General features: G+C 50.3%; 1 protein-coding gene across 1 annotated transcript in view; it reads right to left on the reverse strand.

Annotated features, from left to right (window-relative positions):
• Nucleotides 1-22,397, reverse strand: part of kmt2ca (lysine (K)-specific methyltransferase 2Ca) — a 133,263-nt gene that overhangs the window by 45,694 nt on the left and 65,172 nt on the right. The window contains exons 13-24 of the mRNA XM_036520305.1: nucleotides 17,380-17,475; nucleotides 16,074-16,849; nucleotides 12,758-12,877; nucleotides 10,150-10,266; nucleotides 9,331-9,432; nucleotides 8,855-8,959; nucleotides 5,983-6,164; nucleotides 4,972-5,136; nucleotides 4,405-4,514; nucleotides 3,523-3,621; nucleotides 2,641-2,853; nucleotides 580-708 (exon numbers count right to left, since the gene is read on the reverse strand). Of these exons, the coding sequence (XP_036376198.1) occupies nucleotides 580-708; nucleotides 2,641-2,853; nucleotides 3,523-3,621; nucleotides 4,405-4,514; nucleotides 4,972-5,136; nucleotides 5,983-6,164; nucleotides 8,855-8,959; nucleotides 9,331-9,432; nucleotides 10,150-10,266; nucleotides 12,758-12,877; nucleotides 16,074-16,849; nucleotides 17,380-17,475 (2,214 nt within the window). The remainder of the gene's footprint in view (nucleotides 1-579; nucleotides 709-2,640; nucleotides 2,854-3,522; nucleotides 3,622-4,404; nucleotides 4,515-4,971; nucleotides 5,137-5,982; nucleotides 6,165-8,854; nucleotides 8,960-9,330; nucleotides 9,433-10,149; nucleotides 10,267-12,757; nucleotides 12,878-16,073; nucleotides 16,850-17,379; nucleotides 17,476-22,397) is intronic.

Genomic DNA, 22,397 nt, shown 5'->3' on the forward strand with positions numbered 1-22,397 from the left:
GCCGCGATTCATACCGGAGATAACACGGAATGCGCGGCGCTGGTTATCTGACAAGCCCGTCAACACGCAAGTTTGAGATCAGAATTTCCGGAGCAGGGCCGGGAAGCAAACAGCAATGCACTGTAAAATTTGGAGCCCAAACACTGCTGTTGCTTCCTAAGTAACAATACACAGCAGAAAGCAGACACCCTGTGTCAAAAGTTCACAGTCAGCAAGTGGAGATTCATTTGTGCTGATTTTTTACTTCACGGCAGGTCCAAAAGCAAAACCATAAGCGTGCGGAACCAGAGTGCAGTGAAAATTTGGATTTAGAGAGCGTAATAAGAGAATAATAGCAAAATAACATTAACATTAGATATTAACATTAATAATTTTTAAATAACATAAAATAAAAAAATGGATTTAGAAAGAGCACAGAGGGAATGTTCTTTTCTGGCATGGTTAGGCAGCTGGGCCTTTAAAGTGCAGAGCATTGTGGGAATGAATTTAAGATGCAGAGAGCAGTTCTCCCCCCTCCCCCCGTGCCATTTCACAGCCCAGCGGAGCTGTCGGTTCTGATCAGATCCCCCCCCCCCGTACCCGGGCGGTAGGGCTTCCTCTTCCTCTTCTTGGCCCCGTCCGCTCCCTCCGCCCCCTTGGCGTCCTCGTCCACCGCCTCCCTCTCAGGGCTAGAGTCCGACTTCCCCTCGCAGTCCAGAAGATCCCCCTCTGCGAAAAAACGGGGGGAGAGAAACACTGTATAAGCAATCAAGACCCCCCCCCCCCCCCCCCCGACCAACTCCAGCATGACCCCCTTTTCCGATGTAATTTTAATAGAAGGAATTAAGTGCCGTCATCCATTTGGTGCACGGAAAAAGATCCTTAAAAGCCTGCATTACCAGGGCCGGGCGTGGCGCAGGAGAGAGAAGGAGAGAATTAAAAATGGAAAAGATGAGTGCTTAAAAGTATCTGAGAACTACCTCTTTACACCTCCGAAAAGAAAAAAAAAAAAAGCAAAATGTAGGCCGGCCTGATTTAAAACGCAATTAAGAGCATGGCAGGAAAAAAAAAGGAAAAGAAATATGGATAAGAATATGTAGAGTGGGTACAGGTCTGAGCTGCTAATCGATGTGCCTCTCACCTGCACGTGAAACTGTTATGCACTCACACTCATGCACACTCATGCACTAACAACACACCATCAACTTCTTCCGAGGGGAAGCGCCTCATTAAAAGCTGCTCTGAATACGGACCTAGAGCAAAGAAAACACGAGCATTGCTACCGGCATCAGACTGTTTCTTTGGTTTTGTTCGCTGACGCCTTTCACTCGAGATGGATCCCACGTGATACACGGCACCCGTTTTATATTTATGCAGCTGGACATTTAGGGGAAGAAATTTAGGTCTGCAACAACTGCTGTGCCCCTCGCCTGGATGCATTCCTGCAACCTCAGGCAATGATGAGGCTCGGTCCACGGGCCACGGAGAGGTGTGTGTGTGTGTGTGTGTGTGTGTGTGTGAGGGGAAGGAGTTAACTCAATCTGATGAGAATCCATCACCTTTGCCCGTGCTCTTTCCTGGAGCTATGGGCTGATGGGAAAGGCATTCGTTTCAGCTGCGCTCTGCAAGTCCCATTCTGGCATTGGCAAAAGCAGGTGTAATGTGCTGACGACTGTTTTCAAAATCTCTCCTCCCTCTCAGAGTCAAATTCATTACACACGGATGGTCCCTCTCTTTCTCACCCCCCCCTCCCCTTCCCCCTTCAAAAGGATCTTTTCCAGCTCTGAAAAGAGACTGAATTTTGCATTTACATGCATCTCAATTTCCAGGTAATTTGAGAGCAGAGTACCCCCCCCCCCCCCCATACTCCCCCCTATACCTCTGTTCAAAAATCAGAGCATGAGAAACTCCACGAAGATCACTCTGCCTCTCCGTACCGTGACAAATTAAGAATCAAGTGCCCTCCGACCTCCCTACTGAAATCCACACTCTGAAGACCCCAAAAGAAATAGCTGCTTCCCGTGAGGCAGAGTGTTTCTACACATTCACACAGAGTCTCCGGGGAGTCCAGTAAACTCACACAGAACCAAGGGAGAGGCTTCCACACTGCGGTTTCATTTGGACTGGACCCCATCAGAACACCCCCACAGTCCCTCTCTCCTCTTCCCTCTCTCTCTCTCTCTCTCTCTCTCTCCACCCCACTCACAGATCTCCCATTCTCCTCCACTCTCTCATATTCCTCCCCCCTTTCCTCCTTGTTGCACTTTCTCCAGCCCCCTCTTCTACTCACTCTCTCCTACCCCATAAACTCTCTCTCCTCTACTAGCCCATACTCTCCTACTCCCCGCAAACCTACAGCACCTGCCTCTTTCCTCTATCCTAACCCACTCTCCCTCTCTCTTACTCCCTCCAATCCTGCCCCCTTAACATCTGCTTTTCTCCTCTACCCTCAACCATACTCCCTCACTCCTACCACCCACCAACAGTCTCTCTCTCTCTACCCTCACCCACAATCCCTTTCTCTTACCCCCTCCAAACCTGCCCCAACTGTCTCTCATTCACTCCAACTCTCTCCTACACTGGCCCCTGCCTGTAGTATAACCCCCCTCTCTCTCTCCTCTTGCCCCCCCCCCCCCCCCCCGCCCTTGGAGGTGGGGGTACCTCGGCAGTCCTCGGGGTCCTCGTCGCGGCAGAGCTCGGGCCGGGCGTCGGGGGGTGTCTGCAGCACCGCCACGCTGTTCTGGTTGATGATCTTCAGCTTGAGTTTGGGCTTGGGCCGCTTCCGGCGGGAGGCGGCCGCCGCCAAGCTCTGCAGCTGAGACAGGCCCGACTCCGTCAGACACACCCCGTCCTGCGTGTACGTCTTCTGTTGGTCTGTGGTGGGGTGCGGGGGGGGGAGGGGGGGTAGAGAATAACAGTCAGCGGAAGAGGAAACCCGCGCCCACGCGCCGCTCGAAGCACTCGTGGAACGACAGTTTTCCACCGCACAAGCCTCCCTCGCCTGGCCGCTAGAGCTCGCCCAGAGCCCCTTCCGCTCCCTATTATCTTGTCATTAACATCTCCTTAACGAGGAAGCTATTTAACATTTGCAGTAAGGTGACACCATATGCACGCATGAGAAAACTGCTTCTGCTTTTAACAGGAATCATAAAAAAAGCAAACCACATACAACTTGCGTATATTCAAATGTGCAGTACGCATTCATAAGCCTTGATAAGGGCACAGAATGGGACATTGGGTTCACTAATCTGATAATTCCTATGTGGTGCAATGTACAGGCTGCAGATTTAACAGGGTGCAAAAAATATGCTGTCTCCAGTGTACTGCAAGAAGAGATATCTGTTTGATACATTATACAAGTTCACATTCGGAACTGTCTGGATAAGGAGTAACATTTCAATGGTGCAGATCCAGGACTGTTCAGAGCGTATGAGAATGAGACCAGACAGATCTGCTTAGCAGAGGAATGGTTTTTATATCAAGTGAGATGAATGATATTTCTTACATCTATTATGACCATGCAGAGATACATGCTGGGGTTACCTTGTTCTTTTTTTGTCACAATCTGGGACGTGACTGGTGAGTCATTGCTCTCGGTTACCGTCGCTGTTGCTGGTGCTGTTGCTGCTGCTGCTGCTGCTGCTATAGGACAAAAAATAGTTTTATTGTCACTGAGTCCATATTAACACAGACCCATCTTCATTCAGGAAATCGCAAATTTTAAACCTTTAATATATTTATATGCATGTGGAATTCAATTTAAAAAAACTGTGATCCAAACTACACACATGAGTAAAAAATCCCTTAAAGAGGGTTTTATAAAGAGGACTGCTGGTTCTAACCCTAAATTGAAACCACAAAAAGCATTAGCCCCCCTCCCCCCTTTTTTTAAGAGCAAGTCAACGTTTCTCTTTAATTCCTGCTGCTTTTCAGTAGCACAGCTTAAAGGAATACATTTGCCTTTCTGGGAGCCAAACCTTCACTTACAAGTAGGGGATAATCTCCCTTTGTCAGTTCTAGAGAGATTAGAGCCCAAGTCCAAGAACAGGTGCAGAAAAGCACTGGGTTTTGCTTTGCCTTCAGCCTGGCCAACTTGCAGCGCACTGCTTGCGTTTTACACACTATCCATTCACGCAGCTGGTATGCCAAAAAGTTTAGTACCTTTCTCATGATTACTACAGCAGCAGCCCACCTGGGATCTGAACCAGTGACCTTCTGGGTAGAAATGAAGTTGTCTAGATACCGCTTGAAATGGTGCCACCACATTCCATCCTATATAGGTGTATATATATTTAATCATTTTATACGTAATCATTAATTCATATAATAGGTTAATTGTTAATGACTTGCAGAGGCATGGAGTAGAGAGGACTGGAGCTCACGCAGAGGATCATGGGTAATGTTAAACACGGCCGCCGGGCTTACCCTGTGATGGGGCCATGTGGGCGCGGCACATGCTGCAGTCGAAGCCGCTGTCCGCTGCGGTCTCCACCTCCTCGTCCGTGTTCAGGTTCTGGCAGGAGGCGTGGACCCACCTGGGGAACAGGCACAGACACAGACACACACACACACACACACAGCGTGCGCACACACAGCACAGACACAGACACACACAGACATTCACACACATGCACACACACAGGCAAACACATGTACATTCAGACACATGCACACACAGGTACACACACCGCACGCACACACACACACATACACCACACAAACATAAGCATATGAGTGGTGAACAGGCCTTTGGCTAGACTCAGCTGTAACAGTGAACTGCTACAGTACGCCAAATGATCACAGCCCCTTTATGATCCCTTCCCCATGCACACCTACGCTACACCAGCTTCACCTCAGAGGAGTCTGGGAAGGGGGCCAAGCCACACCCCGGTCAGAGCGACACGCCTCCGAAACGCCGGGCTATTTAAGGGCAGCTGAGGCCGGGGGTGGTGGGAGGGGCGGGGCGGGGGGGGGAGGAGGGGCGGGGCCTACCTGTCACACTGCTGGCACTGCAGAACGAGCTCCTCCTCCCGGTAGCCGCGCAGGCAGAGCGGACACACCGCCAGGCTGGCACAGGGGGCGCACTGCGTGTAGTTATTCTGCCACTCGCACCGCACGCCCGGCGACGTGGCACCACAGTGCGTGCAGGAGACGCACCTGCCGGGGGGGGGGGGGGAAGGAGGGAGGGAGGGAGGGAGGGAGGGAGGGGGAGGGAAAGGGAGGTACAGAGAGGGATAGAGAGAGAGAGTGAGAGATCAGCAGACATGTCTCAAATACAAACCCACACGCACATGCACGTAACACACAAGAGCAAACTCACACATACGCACGCATTTACACATCCACATAGGCACACACCCGCACACACACACACACACTCACCTGCTCTCTGACAGACACACGCACCCCCCATACGCAAACACCCACACATGTAATAAGGACGTCGTCTATCCCCAAAACCTTAGCCCAACCTCTCGCTCTAATCAGCAGCTGTGTTTACCTGTGACCGCACCACACACTTCACACACACACACCCCTCCCACGTGTATGGAAATGTACACCAAAAGGTTAGCCTAAAAATAGCCCCTTAATAATAGCCTGACGCTGCTCTCATTCACTGCCTCCGCAAGAACGCCCCTCTGAAACCTAATTCGAGCTACATTTAAACAGGGATTACGTCTAACAATACACACGCACACACACACTCTCACACAGACACACACACAGGAAATCCCTTTCCATCATTTCTGAAAAGAGTTGCTGAATCCCTGCTAAAAATGAACGGGGGTGGGGTTGGAGCCGGGGGGGAACAGGTGGCAGAACGTGGACAGGGGGCGGGGTTTCATACCACTTGCACTTTCAGTCACCCTTGGGCACAGTCTACGGGGGCAGGTCAAGGTTAGGGATTAGGGTCAGGTTCAGGGTTAGGGAACTGTGCTACATTTCGCTGTTGGAATGGGCAGGGACGGAGGGGCGGGGACAGAGGGGGCGAGGTTTTCGTACCACTTGCATTTCCAGCCACCCTTGGGCACGGTCTGCAGGGGCGGGTCCAGGCAGTAGGTGTGGTAGCTGATGTCACAATCGTCGCACAGCAACAGGCGCCCGGGGTCGGTCACCTTCCCGCACGCCTCGCACACAGTGCACTCCAGACAGCGCCAGCCTTTGCTCAGCACCACCTTCGTGATCTGGGGAGGGGTGTCAAAGGTCAGAAGTCAGAGGTCAGCGCAGAGGGCCCAAGGCATGGGGGAGGTCACAGAAGAGTAAGCGGAACTGGGAGGACAAATCAAACACACAACAGTGTCTGTCAGAAGTACTTAAGATTGAACATACAGGGGTAGGGGCTTTATTTAAGAGAAGTAAGTGGTGCCCGTTCCCAACAACATGTCTGTTTCAACTTCAACACCATTATGAAAAGTTTTCCGCAGGGAGTTTGACCACCAAATTTCACTTCCGCCAGGGGCTTCAAGGGCTCATCCTGTCCAAAGAAACTGCTTCACGCTTTGACTGTTTAGGCAACAGAGTGGAATTTAAAGACTACAAAACATCATCCTCTGAGCTGCCACGGCACATTAAAACGCAAGGTTAGCGGTATTTTCCAAGACGGGGAGGAAGTGGTTCACCGTTCCGTTGGGCAATGTAAAACCACAAGGAGCCTCAGCTGCACAGCGCGTTAGCAATTGCCCGGCATTAGCGAGGCGGCCCTCTGAAAGCCAGGCCTCCTTGCCCTTCGCCTACTTGGGCAAAACATGGAAGCCAAGGACAGATTAGCCCTTTTTACAAGCTACACAGGAGTAAGTCATCTCTAACCGAAGGCAATCTTCTGCGTTCATTAGCCTACAGCACCATGCATTAAAATGTCTTCAGAATGAACCCTTTTGCATGTGACTTATTTTATGCTATGTGGCACACGTGTTACGTTACATGGTTTGTTATGTTTTCATTAACGTTATTAAGCTTCTCATAGTTCTCACTGCCGCCTTTGCTATACTCTGTCAAGTTAAATCACTATTCCTCAAAGCTAACATCAGCTAGAATTTTTCCAATCTAGTGTTCTAATCACACCAGTGTGACCGTACGTGTGAAACTGCTACTCACACCGGTGTGACCGTACATGCAAAAGGGTTAACAGCACCGTTTGCCGTTGGTTGGCTCTGATCAGCTGGGGCAACTCAAACCCAGCTGGTAGGCAGAAAGAGAGAGGTCTCCTAGTTACACTGGAACGTGGATACAGCTTGGCGCTGTTTCGTCATTGACTGCATCTGACCATGACCGCATTTACATTCAAATGGGACATTAGGTCAGGGACCTGGCAAACCGTCACAAACCTGGCAAACCTGGCAAACCTGGCAAACTTTCACCCTCTCTTTACCTCAGGATAAACAAGTTATGTCTACACAACCGGAACACGATATTCGTTTTATGCTTTTCTGGAAGTACAATAAAAATCTAACACTGTTTGACTAAGCTCACACCTGGTAGACTGCTCTTGAAAGTCCAATTTATAAATGTTTTGAACATCCACTTGGTTTTGGGTTGAAGTGGATTGAGCTCTCACTTCGCCTCTGCTTAAAAATGAACAGCCTCTTCTGGGTTCCCTGCCGCAGGTGAGGAGCCTAAATAGGTTTACTCAAAAACAGAGGCGCCGATTGGCAATTCATCTCTAATGATCTTGTACACCTGTGGTGATGTCTTAGAACTGGGTATAAAAAAGGCTGCTGTCAGAACACCGTTTCTCTGAAGGTGGAGGAAAACCTTGACTCTCAAGCCTCATATATACTTAAAAACGCAGAACTGTGAATCTTTCACGAGCGGCGGTTCATCCGATCAAACGCTTTCCACGCTCCTCACAAGACCACTCAATGTGTCTTTTTGAAATGTTTTAAAAGCGCAGTCATGTTTGAAATAATACGAAGCAAAAGAAATCATGTTGCTGAGCATGAATGCTCAGCAGAAGTAGAGGAGGTCTACTCAGGAACATACTGCTGCGGAATCAGACAGAGCCGGTTCATTTTCTCCCTCTCAGGACGTAAGAGGCCTGTAAACTTTAATAAAAACGTACTCGCAAACCCGGGCCTGCTAATCTCACCTCCCGGTGTTTGCTTGCTGTAATTGGCTGCATTATATGATAACGATCTCACACGACGCTCCAGCCACGGCTTTATTCTCTTTAGCGAGATACAATGTGGTTAAAGGTATGCCTTTAAATCCGCTTACTCTCCACACATCAGATAAAGGAGGCCTTAAGAATTAAGTCGAGACTTAACGCTGTATCCCTGTAAGGGTGTGTGCTTGTGTGCGGCACATGATTAAACCAAGAAAAAAAAAGAAAGAAAGAAAGAAGAGGCGGGTTTTCAAACAATGGGAAGGTTTGAGCTAAAACCTCCAGTGTAACAGAGACCAGACCTATCTGCCTCACATCAGATCATTCATTACCAAAGGAAATGCAGCTGTGTAAGAGGGAGGCAGTGTACCGTAGTGGTGAGGAGCGGAGCGGGGCTCAAAGCCGAAAGGTTACTGGTTCGATTCCCTGCTGCAGCACCCTTGGGAAAGGTACCTAACTCAGAATTGCTGCAGCGAATACCCAGGTGGGTGTAAATGGATAACGTGAAAATTGTAACATATGTAAGTGGCTTTAGATAAGCGCTTCCACTAAACGACAGTAATATAATGTAGTGTAAGGTAGGAGCTCTATGTTACTGTGGGCTATAAATGGATAACATGAAAACTGTAAACTACGTAAGTCACTCTGAAAAAGAGTATCTACTAGATAACAATAATGTAAGGGCTCTGTGTTACTGTGGGGTCAGCTGGGGGGGGGGGGGGGGGGGTCGGGGAAGGGAGGGGTCAGGGAGGGGCCAAGAGGGAAGTCCCTTACCTTGATGCTGACGCAGTAGGGGTGGTAGCACTGGCCGCACTGGGAACAGGCCAGGAGCCTGCCCTCCGCGCCCTGGCCGAAACTCCCACAGACCACACACATGTCCTGCAACAGAACCAGCAGAGCGACATCAGTGGCCACGCAGGGGAGAGAGCGAGGGGAGAGGGAGCAGCACATCCAAAGGGGGCTCCGGTGAGGGGGGGGGGGGGGGGGAGGCAGGTAGCAGTTTCATCATGCGGTCATGTGACACGCGATGGAGCTTAAGAGCTTTAGCACAAGGCAGGATTTACCCCTCTCAAGGGACGGCCTAATGAGGGGTCGCGACCCCTGAGCGCTGGCCAGCTGTAAGCGGAAGAGGAGGTTTATGAGAAGGCCGGGCCTCTGACACAGTGCACGTGCTCCGTACGCTCTCGGCGGAGTAGCAACCTGCTGACTCGAACCCAGGGCCGCCGGAGCAGCGGGGACGGAGCACCCACCTGTTTGAGCGTGAAGCTGTCGGTGCTGGAGAACATGACCACAGTGTTGTGCATGGCGTTCTCCTCCTCCTCCTTCACGGCAAATGTCTCCACCACGCTGACCTGCTTGCAGAACAAACAAAATGTGGCACAGTGCAGCACAGTGGTAAGGGGCAGGGCTCGTAACCAAAAGATTGCCGGTTCGAATCCCTGCTGAGGCACAGCTGCTGTACCCTTGGGCAAGGTCTTTAACCCAGAATTGCCTCAGTAAATATCCAACTGTAAGTCACCCTGGATAAGAGCATCTACCACATGACAATAATGCAGCCATGAGGGGCTGGATGGGGCCCTCCTGACTACATATCCCATAATCCCGCTGGAGACAGCAGACCATGCACAACGCAGCCAGACAGAACACACAGATATGCGTCACGATAACTGTTGAGATAAGATCACATGACACTCATTACCTGGACATATTGATTTGTGATCATGCTTGGTGGCAGTCCTATTTTACAGATAGTGCTGAATTACAATAAGCCTGTCAGTGAGCTATATGTTTATATTCTCTGTGTCAGCACGCTAAGCCATTAATACATTATTTACTTCTTCAGCACATGCTCTTATCCTGGGAAACATCTTGCATTTTTTATTATGAGGACATTCAGTCAAAGTGCTCTGCTGAATGGCATTAAACCTCATCTTCCTTAAGAGCAGAGCAGGCATAGTTCATGCTTATATTTGGCAACCACTGAAATTCCCTGTGTGCTGAAAATACAGATGTGAGGTAACACAGGGATGTGTCTTGCGCTGGGGTTTTGGGGCTCAGGCAGGACATACCCCCGGGGTGGCGGCGGGGCCGATTTCACCCTTCAGCTTGGAGCGTCCCCTGCCCCCTCTCCCCGAGAGGTTGGCTCCCCTGGGCCGCCTCCTTCCTGGGAAGCCTGACCCTCGACCCTTTCAGAGAGAGAGAGAGAGAGAGAGAGAGAGAGAGAGAGAGAGAGAGAGAGGAGAGAGGAGAGAGGAGAGAGGAGAGAGAGAGAGAGAGAGAGAGAGAGAGAGAGAGAGAGAGAGAGAGAGAGAGAGAGAGAGAGAGAGAGAGAGAGCACATCTCATTGGTCCACCTAGACAAAAGATTGTGGAGGAGGGGGGAACTGTGGTGGCCGGGGGAGAGGGACCTTGGGGAATTTTAGGGTTGGGGGGAGTAATCTCTACATCCTTCTTTATGACCGTCTCCACCCAACTCAGTGATTCTCTGATGGCCGCTTGTCTTAATTGCAACAATGTCCCACCCTGTGCAAATCATCCTTCTCCAACCCTTCTCTAATACCCTAAAGAACAGACCCTCCCTAAAATGTTTACTGATGTCTGTGATACACATCACCACAGTAAACTTGCTCTTTGCTCGACCCACTTTTGGCCTTATTTATTCAAAAACTTTCATATACTTGACCTTTTCTTCTTTTTCTCCATCTTTTTCAAAAAAACTTTCTTTTTGTGAAAACTAAGCACATCTGAGAACTCAATTATTCATCATGACAGAGTATGGGGGCATTTTTGAGAGAAAGAAAAAACTCAAGTGATTTAATGTAAAAAGTCCCAAGAAACTTCCCTGGCAATTAAGACAGAGCTGTCTGAACGGAGATGTCGTTTTTTTTTCTCCCCAGAAAATCTCTCAATTACTGTGAAGACTCAATATCACCAAGCAATACGCGCTGGTCCAAACAGACCATAAGGGATATTCTTTCAAAAGGACACAACAATAAAAAATTAAGAACAAATAACGAATGACAAGTTCTAACAAAAATGGCTTTATGCCAAACTACTGAAAAAGTTAAAAATAGAAAAAATATATATTTTTACTCAGATTTCAGGGCCATTTCCTTTTTACCCCCCATGATTACGCCTCACACACAACGCCATTGCTTTTTCGACTCTCAATAATTAAAACTCTTTCTATATCTATACATATCTCTCACAGACTTCTGAACAAGCCTGCATGACAAAGGGTGTCTTTACAAGCACGCTGCCATTGATGGATTCAGCGTTAAAGCAGATCCTTATCACACAGGTCAGGTGAAATATAACGATACTATCCTACTTTATAGAAGACACTAAAGCCTTCACGTTCCACCTCATGCAACCTTTGCCCTTGCAGAGATCTCTTATCTGCACATGGTACATGAGATCCTGACCCTGGATCAATTCCTCCTTACAGTTACAATCTGACCGCGGTTAGGACTGCTTGGGGCAAGCTGATCCTGGATCAGGTGGTGCGGCCTGAACTACATCACTGTGCCTGTTCTCTTACTGCCATTGCCTCAGGTGGCCTTTTGGGTTCACGCCGGGTAAACCGCCCCTCTCCTCCTCTCCCTCCCCTCCCACAGCCGAACGCACGGCGTCAGCCACACATATCAGCAGCAGGGCTCGTTGAGAGATGTGAGGTCAACCTCACTGGTGCGTCTGCCAAACCTGAGACCCTGGTCCAATCGGCGTGAAACAGAGGGACCATCTGTGGTAACTGAAGCAGGTGAGGTAACTGGCATTGTGAATTCACCTGCAGCATGTACCTGCATGCACCTGGTGAGCATGTAGTCAGTGAAGGTGACACAGACGTGATGGCCACAGAGCAAAAGCCAGTCCATAACGTGCATGCGTTTGGACACCGCAAGGCTTGCAGAGACGGCAAAAGCTGCTTCAGAGCTGCTCTCGTTTTTCACAGGATGCCTCATTAAAAGGGCCGGCGTCAAATCTTAGCTGCACGGGATGAGTTCAAACCAAGGGCACACTCACTGCAGTTTTGGAAAGCCTCCAAGTACCTCTTCCGACGGAACCGCCAGCCGTAATGTTGGCCCAAACGGGAGAAAACAGGCAGCCAACGCTCGCCTTCATTTCGAAATTGCTGCTCCGCTGCTAATAAACAGACAGCAGATTGCTTTTGATCTCAGAGGTTACCCGACGTCCCTCCCCCTCCCTGAAATGACTACTATGAGCTACTGATCTCAGATTCAGCCGAAAGGGGTCACAGAAGGACGCAGTAATGACAGGTAGCAGCGTGGTTGTTTTTTTTCTTCTTCTTCAGGTGGACGTTGAAAAAAGTGACACTAATTTAAGCCCTCCTGGCAGTCACGGTGAGACGGCTGACTCCTGGCTGTCACACCCCAGCTGATCCCCAGACATGTTCCTTATTGTCACTTCCGGGGGTGACAGGGTGGGGGGGGGGGGGGGCAGAGCCTGTCTGCTGTGGCAGCAGGATGCAGGCACCAGACGGCTAACCCAGGCTGGAACCCGGCCAGGCCCGGGAGATTAGTGCTCAAGGCGGCGGAGCCTCCAAACGGCCCGGACCGCCGACAGATGGAACCTCGTGTAACAGCAACATCCCCCACCCGCTTATGCCCCAAACGCCCGGCCACACCTGGGTGGGCGGGGCTCCGGGTCGAGCATTTACCACTTTGACGCTCCAGAGGTGCATTCCGGGCGTCTGCCGGGTCTTTGCCGAATCCCACCCATCCAGGCGCTCAGGCGACCAAGAGGGTGAGCTCATGGCGCTACGGTCGCTCCACGCCCCCTACGGCAAAGAGCGGGTGGGGGGAACGGGGGGCGGGGGAGGGGGGAGGGAGGAGGAGGAGGAGGGTGTGGGCGAGAAACAGACAAACACAAGATGCAGCAACATAAATCCAAAGCCAGCAAAAGAAACGAACCCAAAAAACATAAACCGGTCCGAGGTGCCAATGGTGGTGAAGCTTGGGACAAACGCTCTTACAAGAGAAAAAGTGCTGACTCGTCCTTCACGTGCTTGGAACAAGGCCACGTTTTCAGGTCTAATTACAACACGCATAATCGCATGTAATGCTTTGAAGACGGGACTCTTTATTTGGGAGGTGGGAGATTGTCCTTTCCTGGAACTCTCCTGTCCCTCCACCACACAAAGCAGCGCTGACACGCTTATGAAAATCATATTCAGATATTCATCTATTCAAATCCGCCACACACAGGCCGGGGATAGCTTATGGGTGTGTTTACAAAACAAGAACAATTATGTCAGCATGGTACCACACCCGCAACACAGGGAACGTTGCATTATAACGCTGCGAGGTTCATATGGCCAGTTTAATAAAATCATCTTAGCAAGACTGCTAAGCAATTAGCTGCAACGCAACCATCACTGTAAGGCAGACTCGGAGAGGCGCAATTTGCGAGGCCAAGTTATCTTTATGTCATAAATAATAAAGAATAGCCGAGGGTTTTTGGGGGAGGGTCCCCTCCCCCCTTCCCTTTTCTCATGTGTAGATTTGTCCCAAACTTACATTTTTAATGTCAAGCATTTAGTGAAAGTTTTGCAAAACATACCCATGAGCGCAAGACAGTTTAAAAGTATCATTACACATATACATACACCAAAAAAAAAAAAAAAAACCACAGATATGGTTTGGAGTGAGAGGCAAGTGTTTGTCTCCTCGAAGAGGGGGGTGGGGTTGGTTTGTGGGGGTGGGGTATCATGGGTCAGGGTCGAACTGGTGGGCGGGGCCAGGGCGGGGTGGGGTTAGAACGGAAAACCTGGGAAAAACAGTAGTTGACATGCCAACATCCAGTGGAGCTCCATGCTTGTGAGAGGTACAACTTGCAGGCACGAGCAGAGGGGTGCATACAGACTAAAAAGGACGGAGAGGCTTCACAGTACAACACAACAGGCAGGGGGAAATACCGGGCAGCCAGAGAGGGACAGCCGACCGGGGGGGGGGGGTAGGGGGGGGTTAGCGGGAACGAGTCTGACCAAACCCTGCAACGTCACCACGAGAAAGAAACTCGCAGGGCCGGACGTCTGCCTCCAGCGCTCTGTCAACGGCGACTTTGCCACACTCCTGGCCAACAAAAACCGCCAGACATCCAGACTCTGACACCTTCGATCTAGCAATTCTAAGACAGCTTGAGGAACTGCAGGAAGTCCAATCAAGAACAAGTATTACAACTATTCTGTCTTGTCAGGCACCTTGCCACACAAAATAAGCATCGCATCCTTGACACAATTCAAATAAAACACTTTTGAGTCCTCTAAAGCACTTCCAGTTCCTTCGTTTAAACAGCTTTGTGCTGGAATGGCTTTAAATCAGCATTGAGGCTAATACTCAGGGGGGAAAAAAAGAGATTAAGCATATCCATAATACCCCCTGCATCTTTGTAATATACGAACAATATTGACCATCTGCGACAAAGTAAGCTATTCTATCCTCTTACAATGGCTGAGTAACCAACCAAGGGCAGAAGCTGGAGTCCTGCCAGCTGTCTCTCCCTCGTTCTCTCTCTGTGATGGTGCTGCCCCAAGCCTCCCCATTACTTTAGATACGCCACCAGCCTGAAAACACGCAGGAACACAGACAGCACCAGGCCGCCGTGAAACCTTAGAGCTGGGGGCACGCTACGCACGCTTCAAACCGCGTCTAAATTAATTAGCTTTGATTGATTGAGCTGTCGAATGCCGATCCGGGTTCGACATCACCTGACAGTCACTAGATTCGAGTCCCAGGTGAGATAGGAGTAGCCTGTGCGCGTTTGTTGAACGTATCTTTGCACGTGTCAGGGGCTCCAGGTTGCGGCAGCTGTCTCGGTCCAGGTTAACTGGCGCTAGTGGATCTATTCATCCTATTCATCTATTCATCTATTCATTCAGTCCTGGGCCCCAGTTAATTTAACAACGTCATATAGATCATTCAATATGGATCCTGACAGGTATTTATTATTCTGATTTTGTTAACCCTTTTGCATGTAAGTTCTAAAATACTTCCAACACACACACATACACGCACACACACACACACACACAGTGCTTACACACGCACGCACGCGCGCAAACACGCAAACACACACACGAGACACACTGTTAGGAAATCCCAGCTCAACGAGGCGACACGAGCCCACCCTTCAAATTGCAGACAGAGAGGCATGGAGCTTCTCCCCACCCTTCAAATTGCAGACAGAGAGGCAGGGAGCTTCTCCAGGGAGGAGAGAGACAGGAAAGAAAGAAACACAAACAAATGGGTCCGCGAAACGAATCCCGCTTCAAATCCTCAGTGAGTCACACCGTCAAAAACGAACGTCCTCTTAAGTAGAGCACAGTAAGATGACCAAAACATAGCCATCCACAGGAACAGAATGGCCAGTTTTACTACTGTAACATGAAACGTGACAGGAACAGTCTGATTCTCTGCAAATGACATCAAAGGACAGCCTGAGAAAGTGGACATCTGGGTATCTTAAACGTGCGATGAGGGAGGAAAAAGAAAATTCAATTTCCCTGACAGCTCGGTTCTTAAAGAACGAGCACTAATTTGGAAAGCGTTCAGGCGCACATTCGCTTTTTCACGAGTCTGCAGCGGAAGAATTTCCGAGCCTCGCTGCTCTTCACAGTCAGATGAGCACTCATCGAAATTACACACCTCAGAAAAGTCGCCCCCTAGCGCAACGCGCCCCCACCACCACCACATCAAACACCTGGCACCAGACACAGGCTCCGAACTCCTGGGTTCTTCAGCACAGCGTGAGGGAATCCACCCAGAACGCCTCCAGATTAATTACACACCCGGCTCTACACCCAAACCAATCAACACCACTGAGCAAAATGAATAAATAAGGATGATAATATAACAATGCGCACTGAGGGGCTCTGTGAGGCAGGGGGTGGGGTTGGGGGGGGGGGGGGGGGGGGGGGCTGCAAAGCAGGCTGGGAATCCCTCTGGAGGACCTGCTCCTGACAGCGGGAGGCCTACCTGCTTCACTCTGGGCCTTCCTGGGGAGAACTTCCTCTTGGAGATCGCCGGCTTGCCCATGCCGATTTTGGGGGTCAAGGGGATGAAGGTGGACGGGGGCGCGCTGGCAGCCAGGGCAGGCTGGGACAGGGGCAGAGCCACCTCTTTTGGCGGGGCCTCTGGGGAGGGGGGCAACCGGGCCAGGTCTGACATTTCGGGGGTGCGTTCGGGCGGGGCGTCTTCCTGCGGCGGGGAGCAGCGGTCGGAGAGGCTGTGCTCACTCGGCGGGGTGGTGTCCATCTGCACAGGAGGGGCTGCCACAGACTCAGACACAGCTCCCAGCTGCTCTTCCCCCTCTTTCTCATCCTCCTCTTCTTCCAAGCCCACCCCCAAAGCCTCCCCCTCCGGCTTGGTGCTGGGAGCGCTCACTTCCACCCCTGCCTCCTCCATGGGAGGAGGTGTGGAGGGAGAAACCTCCATGGCCTCCTCCTCCGTGGCCACCGTCGGCTTGGCGTTCGTTTCTTTGGCGGGCGAGGAGGGCGCATCTTTCGGGTCTCCGGGCCTGCACCCCTCCTCCTCCTCCTCCTCCTCCTCCTCAGCGGGGACTGCCTCTGCCTCCTTCTCCACCCTGACGGTGTGCGTGACCTCTGTGACCCCCGGCCCCTCGCCAGACCCGCCCTCCGGAGCGCCCTGTAGGGGTGCCTCGCCCCCCTCCGCCTCCTCCGTCGCCAGCTGGGGCGACGTGGGGCCCGCCGTCACCGTGACCGTCACCTGAATCTCCTGGGCCGGTTCCAAGACTAGAAAGACATTCGGGAGCATTGTTTAAAACCTCTACAATGCATTTAATCCATTTAACACCACCCCTCCCTAACACCGCAACCCCTCTCCCCCCCAAAAAATAAATCCCACTGCAGATTAAACTGATACCGCAAGTCTGTAATTTACACATCCATCAGTAAATGCATTTAGTTTAGATAATGTGTTGTTAGCGCTACCGTGTGCACATTCGCTCAGAGATGGAAACACAAACCCTGTGTGGTGATGACTAACAGCAACTTTGCCCACTCGAGCAGAGAGGCTTGCGGCACAGAGCTTTAATCAGCTTCACTGGCACTCGCGAATTAGGGCCAGAACACGCATCAAATGGATTTTACCTGCACTCAGGTGGAGTGTGCTTGAGTTTCAACCAACAGCCTACTACAGGCAGTGAGATCAAGGTTGCTCCCCCATCACCCCCCTCCAGCCCACAGTGATGTTTTTCGTGTGCCTGCGGTTTAAGTGCCCCCTATGTTTTCGGCAGTGGCGATGTTCTCCTGCCGAAGGGTACCTGTCGGAGCCTCTTTCTGCTCCTCATTGGACGGGGTCTCGCTGGGTCCTCCCTCTGGTGGTCCCGCCTCTCCGACCTCCTTGCCCTCCGACCCATCTGGGGCAGAAAAAAAAAAAACAAAAGAAAGAGAAAACAGTCATTCACCAACACCCTCTACCACTGGCTCTCGTTACATGACCGCTACGTTACATTATTGGCATTTAGCAGACACCCTTAGCCAGAGCGACTCTCATAGGTTACAGTTTTTACATGTTACCCATTTATACAGCTGGGTATTTACTGAGGCAGTTGTGGGTTAAGTACCTTGCCCAAGGGCACAGCAGTAATGCCCCAGCAGGGAATCAAACCAGAAACCTTTCTGTTATGAGCTCCACAGAACTACACTACAATGCCGCCCTCCTGAATCTCCTTACTGCGCCATTGTGGAGATTAACAAAACAAACTTTGTTTAGGATCGTGGCGGCTGATTAAATGTTAATAATAGGAGAAAAAAAAAAAGATGATAACTCCATCAAGGGTTTTATAAAAACATGCATTAAATTCAGTCCTGCGGGCAAACCGGCAGTGAAACAGCACAGCCTGGAGTCATCCTCTTTCAAACGGTCCACGGATGTGTAGGCCAACAAAAAAATAACCCTGATCCATCACCCTGCCACCTGAGGCCTCTGGCTAACCACCTAGCCAGCTGCGGTGCTCCATCATCGTGACCCTTTGCAGAGCATGCCAACCACTCAGCCAAATATGTGCATGCTCACGATTAGCCATCTAATTAATGGAATCTTAAAAAAAGATTTCCTCTAGGTATAAATCATTTTCTCCCACTCCTACATTAAAAACACAGTTGATTTCATAACTAAATATTGGACTAGTTTAGCTAACGCTTGCTCCTTACTATGAGATGTAATTAGTCTACAGCTTTCTCCTCCTTGTATTGTACACTTACATACCAGAAGCAAAAGGGCAAAGACGGTGGGTCAACACAGAGGCTCGACAGTAGGCTCAGCATTCAATAACATACCTCATTTTATTTTTTAAAAGACTAAGAGAAAAAGGGAATAATTCTGAAAGGAAAGGAATATCATATCACGTATTACACACATATATGTGTCTGTATTATATTGGCATGGCAAAAACGTGTATATATATATATATATACACACACATACACACACACACACACACACACACAGATATATAAACATATGCAATATTTGAATGAATAAATGGCGGTATGTTAAATTTTTATACCATCAACACTGCATGGAGTGACACTGTATTATACATGTGGCAGCTCTGCACTTTTAGCAGTTACTAATTTGATATTTTTTGCACAGAAAATACTGATTGCACTTCAATTTCTCCAGTTAAATAACCATTTTTGCTTAATAATGCGCACACACGCGAAATAAAATCCTGAAACCAGAAAATAAGTTGAAAGGCATTGGCCAGCTGAGGGAAGTGTTTAAATCTGTGGAGCGGGAGTGGGTGCTTCCTCACTGCAGTGCGACACGCATCTCAATCTCCAGTCTGCCTCCTTCTCTTCTTTTAAAAAGCACGACTCTAAACTCCCCCTCCTCCTCCCCCACTCCGCTCAGGTACGTGGAACCAGTGCGATTCGCCGCAACCCGGGGCGCTGGGGATTACCATGACAACGAGCACTTCCTCCCATCGACCTCTCGTTAGGCACAACGGCGAGGGGTCCCAGGGGGGAGGAGCCGAGCTCCTGAGCGGAGGAGACTTCCTGCGGGGGTCGCCCACCACGTTGGGCCGTCCCGCCACAAAAACAAAGTTAGGCCGACAGGGTGGCCGAGGTTTCTGACCAATAGAAAGGCCAGGGCATGTTCACGCTGGAGGATTGGGGTGTGTCCAATATCCTCTCCAATGCAGAAACACAAAGTCTCACACACACACACTAACCACACGTCCCCCACACAGGGCACAACACAAGACTCTGGACTGCCATTACAACACTGACAGCAAACGCAGCTACTAAACTCCCGCATTACTGAGCAATGTCTTTCTTATTAACTCACGCTCAAAAGAGGAAGGTCTCAGGAGGCACTCTCATTTCTGTAGGCATTCTAACTTTGGGTCAGGTATTCCCTGGGTCCCAAATCCTTCGAAGCGACATCTCACACAGATGAGGCATGCATGCTTGCACACACAGAGAGCAAGAGAGAGACAGAGAGACAGAGAGAGAGAGGGAGAGAGGGAGAGAGGGAGAGAGAGGGAAAGAGAGAGAGAGAGAGAGAGAGAGAGAGAGAGAGGGAGAGTGAGAGAGAGGCAGCCCTCCTGATTGAATTCCCCCCAGACTGCAGCATAGAGCTTCCCACTGCATCTCCATCACTGCCCTCACAAACTTCAACTGGAGCGATTTAAAGCAATAATCCCAAACACAAACATGAACATGAACATGCCATCCACTGCCTCTGGCTCCAGGGAGTCTGAACTCGATAGCAGCACTGGAACAGGGTGTGTATGGTGTTGGTACGGGGAAACAGATCTGATATGAGTCTGTAATTGACACTAACTGACAATCTCAAAGCATACACACTGTGCATCGGCTGTTCCTACGTGGAACCTGCTTTAAAGATGTAAAGCGGGCATGTAAAAAGCACGCGGGGCCACGGCAGACACCGAATCGAAGGCCGGGGAAGAGCGCTCTCTCGCTCGCCTCACTGAGCACCGGCCCCATTAGGGCCCTCTTACATCAACCAGCAGACCAAAGCCTGATTGGTGGAGAGCTGGAGGGGGAGGGGGGTTATTTTTAACTCCGCCACAGCCCTGACAGGAGCAAAGGAGGACCGCCCAGAGAACCACACGCCCAGGCCAGAGAATCCGCGGTGCAGCCCTGTGTGCATGATCCAACGGGGGGGAGGGAGGTGGTTAGCACACTTATTGAGAGGAGCTCCGAGGCGTGACGTTGGGTGTCTGTGTGCTGATATTTGGTGGCCGTGTGACGCTGGCCCCGTTCGATGACACTGCAGGCGCACTGGGAGGGCAGTCTTCTCAGAGCTGCGTTCTGCAGGTGAGAGGTGACTGGACAGGCGGAGAAGCTGGGGCGTTCGGGCGTGGCAGTAACACTGACAGACCGAGACAGGGCCCCAGGGTGACTTCTCACACTCAGGGTGAGAAAAAAGGGGAAAAAAGCAGCCCTGGCACGCTACAGTCTCTCTCTCTCTCTCTCACACACACACGCACGCACGCACGCACGCACACACACTCTCACATACTCATAATACGTGTGTGTGTATATATCTGTATACATTTTACAACCACAAGCTTCCTGTGTGTGTGTGTGTATATATGTCTGTATGTATAAATGAATATGTATACATATATATGTATGTATACAATTATCTGTCCTATACTTTCATTTATTCATTTGTATTCATTATTTTTCCTGTTTCAATGTTTTTTTTAATAATCATTTTGTAAAACTTTTCATATTTATGTGAAAAATGATGTCGCAGTACTGTGCATCTCTGTGGTCATGCCCATTAGGCTTGTTGTAATTTAAATTTGAGAGTGAAAGAGAGAGAGAGAGAGAGAGAGAGAGGGAGAGAGGGAGAGAGGGAGAGGGGGGGAGAAGAGAGAGAGAGGAAGAGAGAGAGAGGGAGAGAGAGAGAGAGAGAAAGAGAGGGAGAGGGAGAATGTGAAAGAAAGCAAGGATGAAAGAGGGAGTGAGCGACAGAGAGGAAAACCACGAGAGCAGCAGAGAGTGGCACCATGACAGAGGCAGACAGTGAGTGAGAGAGACAGAGAGCAGAGGAGAGAGCCGGAGACAGACAGCCACACAGGATCGTATCTCCCCTGACTGAGAGACAAGCTCAGGTGTCTGCCCTTCAGGACGGCGGCAGAGACATGAGACACTCTCCGGGACACGGTCAGAGGCTCACCTGAGGGAGGAGCTAACAGCAGAGCAGGGCAGTCAGGGATTGGCTCAGCCGCGAGTCCCCGCCCTCACGGGTCCTGACCTCACAAACCAATAAAGGCCCATGTGTAACACCTGCTCAACTGGACAGGTTAATCTCACAACACCCAGCAGGGATGCTTGTTTTTGAAAGGGCCCACGGTGAGGATCGCTGGGCTTGTAACCAGAAGGTTTTGGGCTCGATTCCCAGGGGTGCCACTTGGAACTCCAGTGCACGTCAGGTGAGCTGGACAATTTCAGCTGAATACACGGGTGACTTCGAAAACACACACTCCCTGGAAAGTCCTGGAATGTCGCCATGCAAATAAGAACAACCGTGCGCTAGCCCTATGTTAGGCTTCACGCTTCAGCATGCAGAATGCATTCAGACGAAGACACGCGCCTCTCCCTGGAAAACGAAATCTCTTCAGAGAGCACACTTGACTTGCTCACCCTGAATGTTAAATCACCATGACATGCTGGGTGCAAATCAGCTTTTTTTCTCCCTCTGCGCTGACATATTCAGAGTGATACTGCAGGTAAAGTAAGCAGCTCCAGAAAGCACGCCTTCTAACAACAGAGTCTGGCTGAGCACACTCCCGAGACCTGTGTGTGTGTTGTGTGTATTCGTGTTGTGTGTGACCTTATCGAAACATCCAAAAAGGGCATTTCAGACAGTCTGGAGGCGAGACAGGCAGTCAACACTGCCGCAACCAGTGGGCCTTTCATTAACCAGCCGACCCAATCCATCCTGTTTGATCCTGTCAGACACCAGCTTAATGAGTCTCTCTCCAACAGCTTCCTACCGGTGGCCTAGCCTCTTTGTCAGGACGCCGTGCCAAAAATTCACGGTGCACCATGGCCTCCTGCCTCTCAACGCTTCAGGATGAAACAAGGACACGTTTACCAAAGCTCATAAGCCGTACGTGAGGTGTGTGCTCACCGCGGTTAGCTAATTTGGAGCGTTTTGCATCTGTGGGTTTGGTTAACTGGGACAGGGCACTCAGTGCTGTTTGTATGACTCAGAGTTACTGCTGTTATTACCGCTGTAGTATCCAGGGAGATGTGGGGGAACGAAACCACAGCATACTGCTCCATGGTACAA

The sequence above is a fragment of the Megalops cyprinoides genome, chromosome 2, assembly GCF_013368585.1.
Source record: "Megalops cyprinoides isolate fMegCyp1 chromosome 2, fMegCyp1.pri, whole genome shotgun sequence".
Classification (NCBI taxonomy): domain Eukaryota; kingdom Metazoa; phylum Chordata; class Actinopteri; order Elopiformes; family Megalopidae; genus Megalops; species Megalops cyprinoides.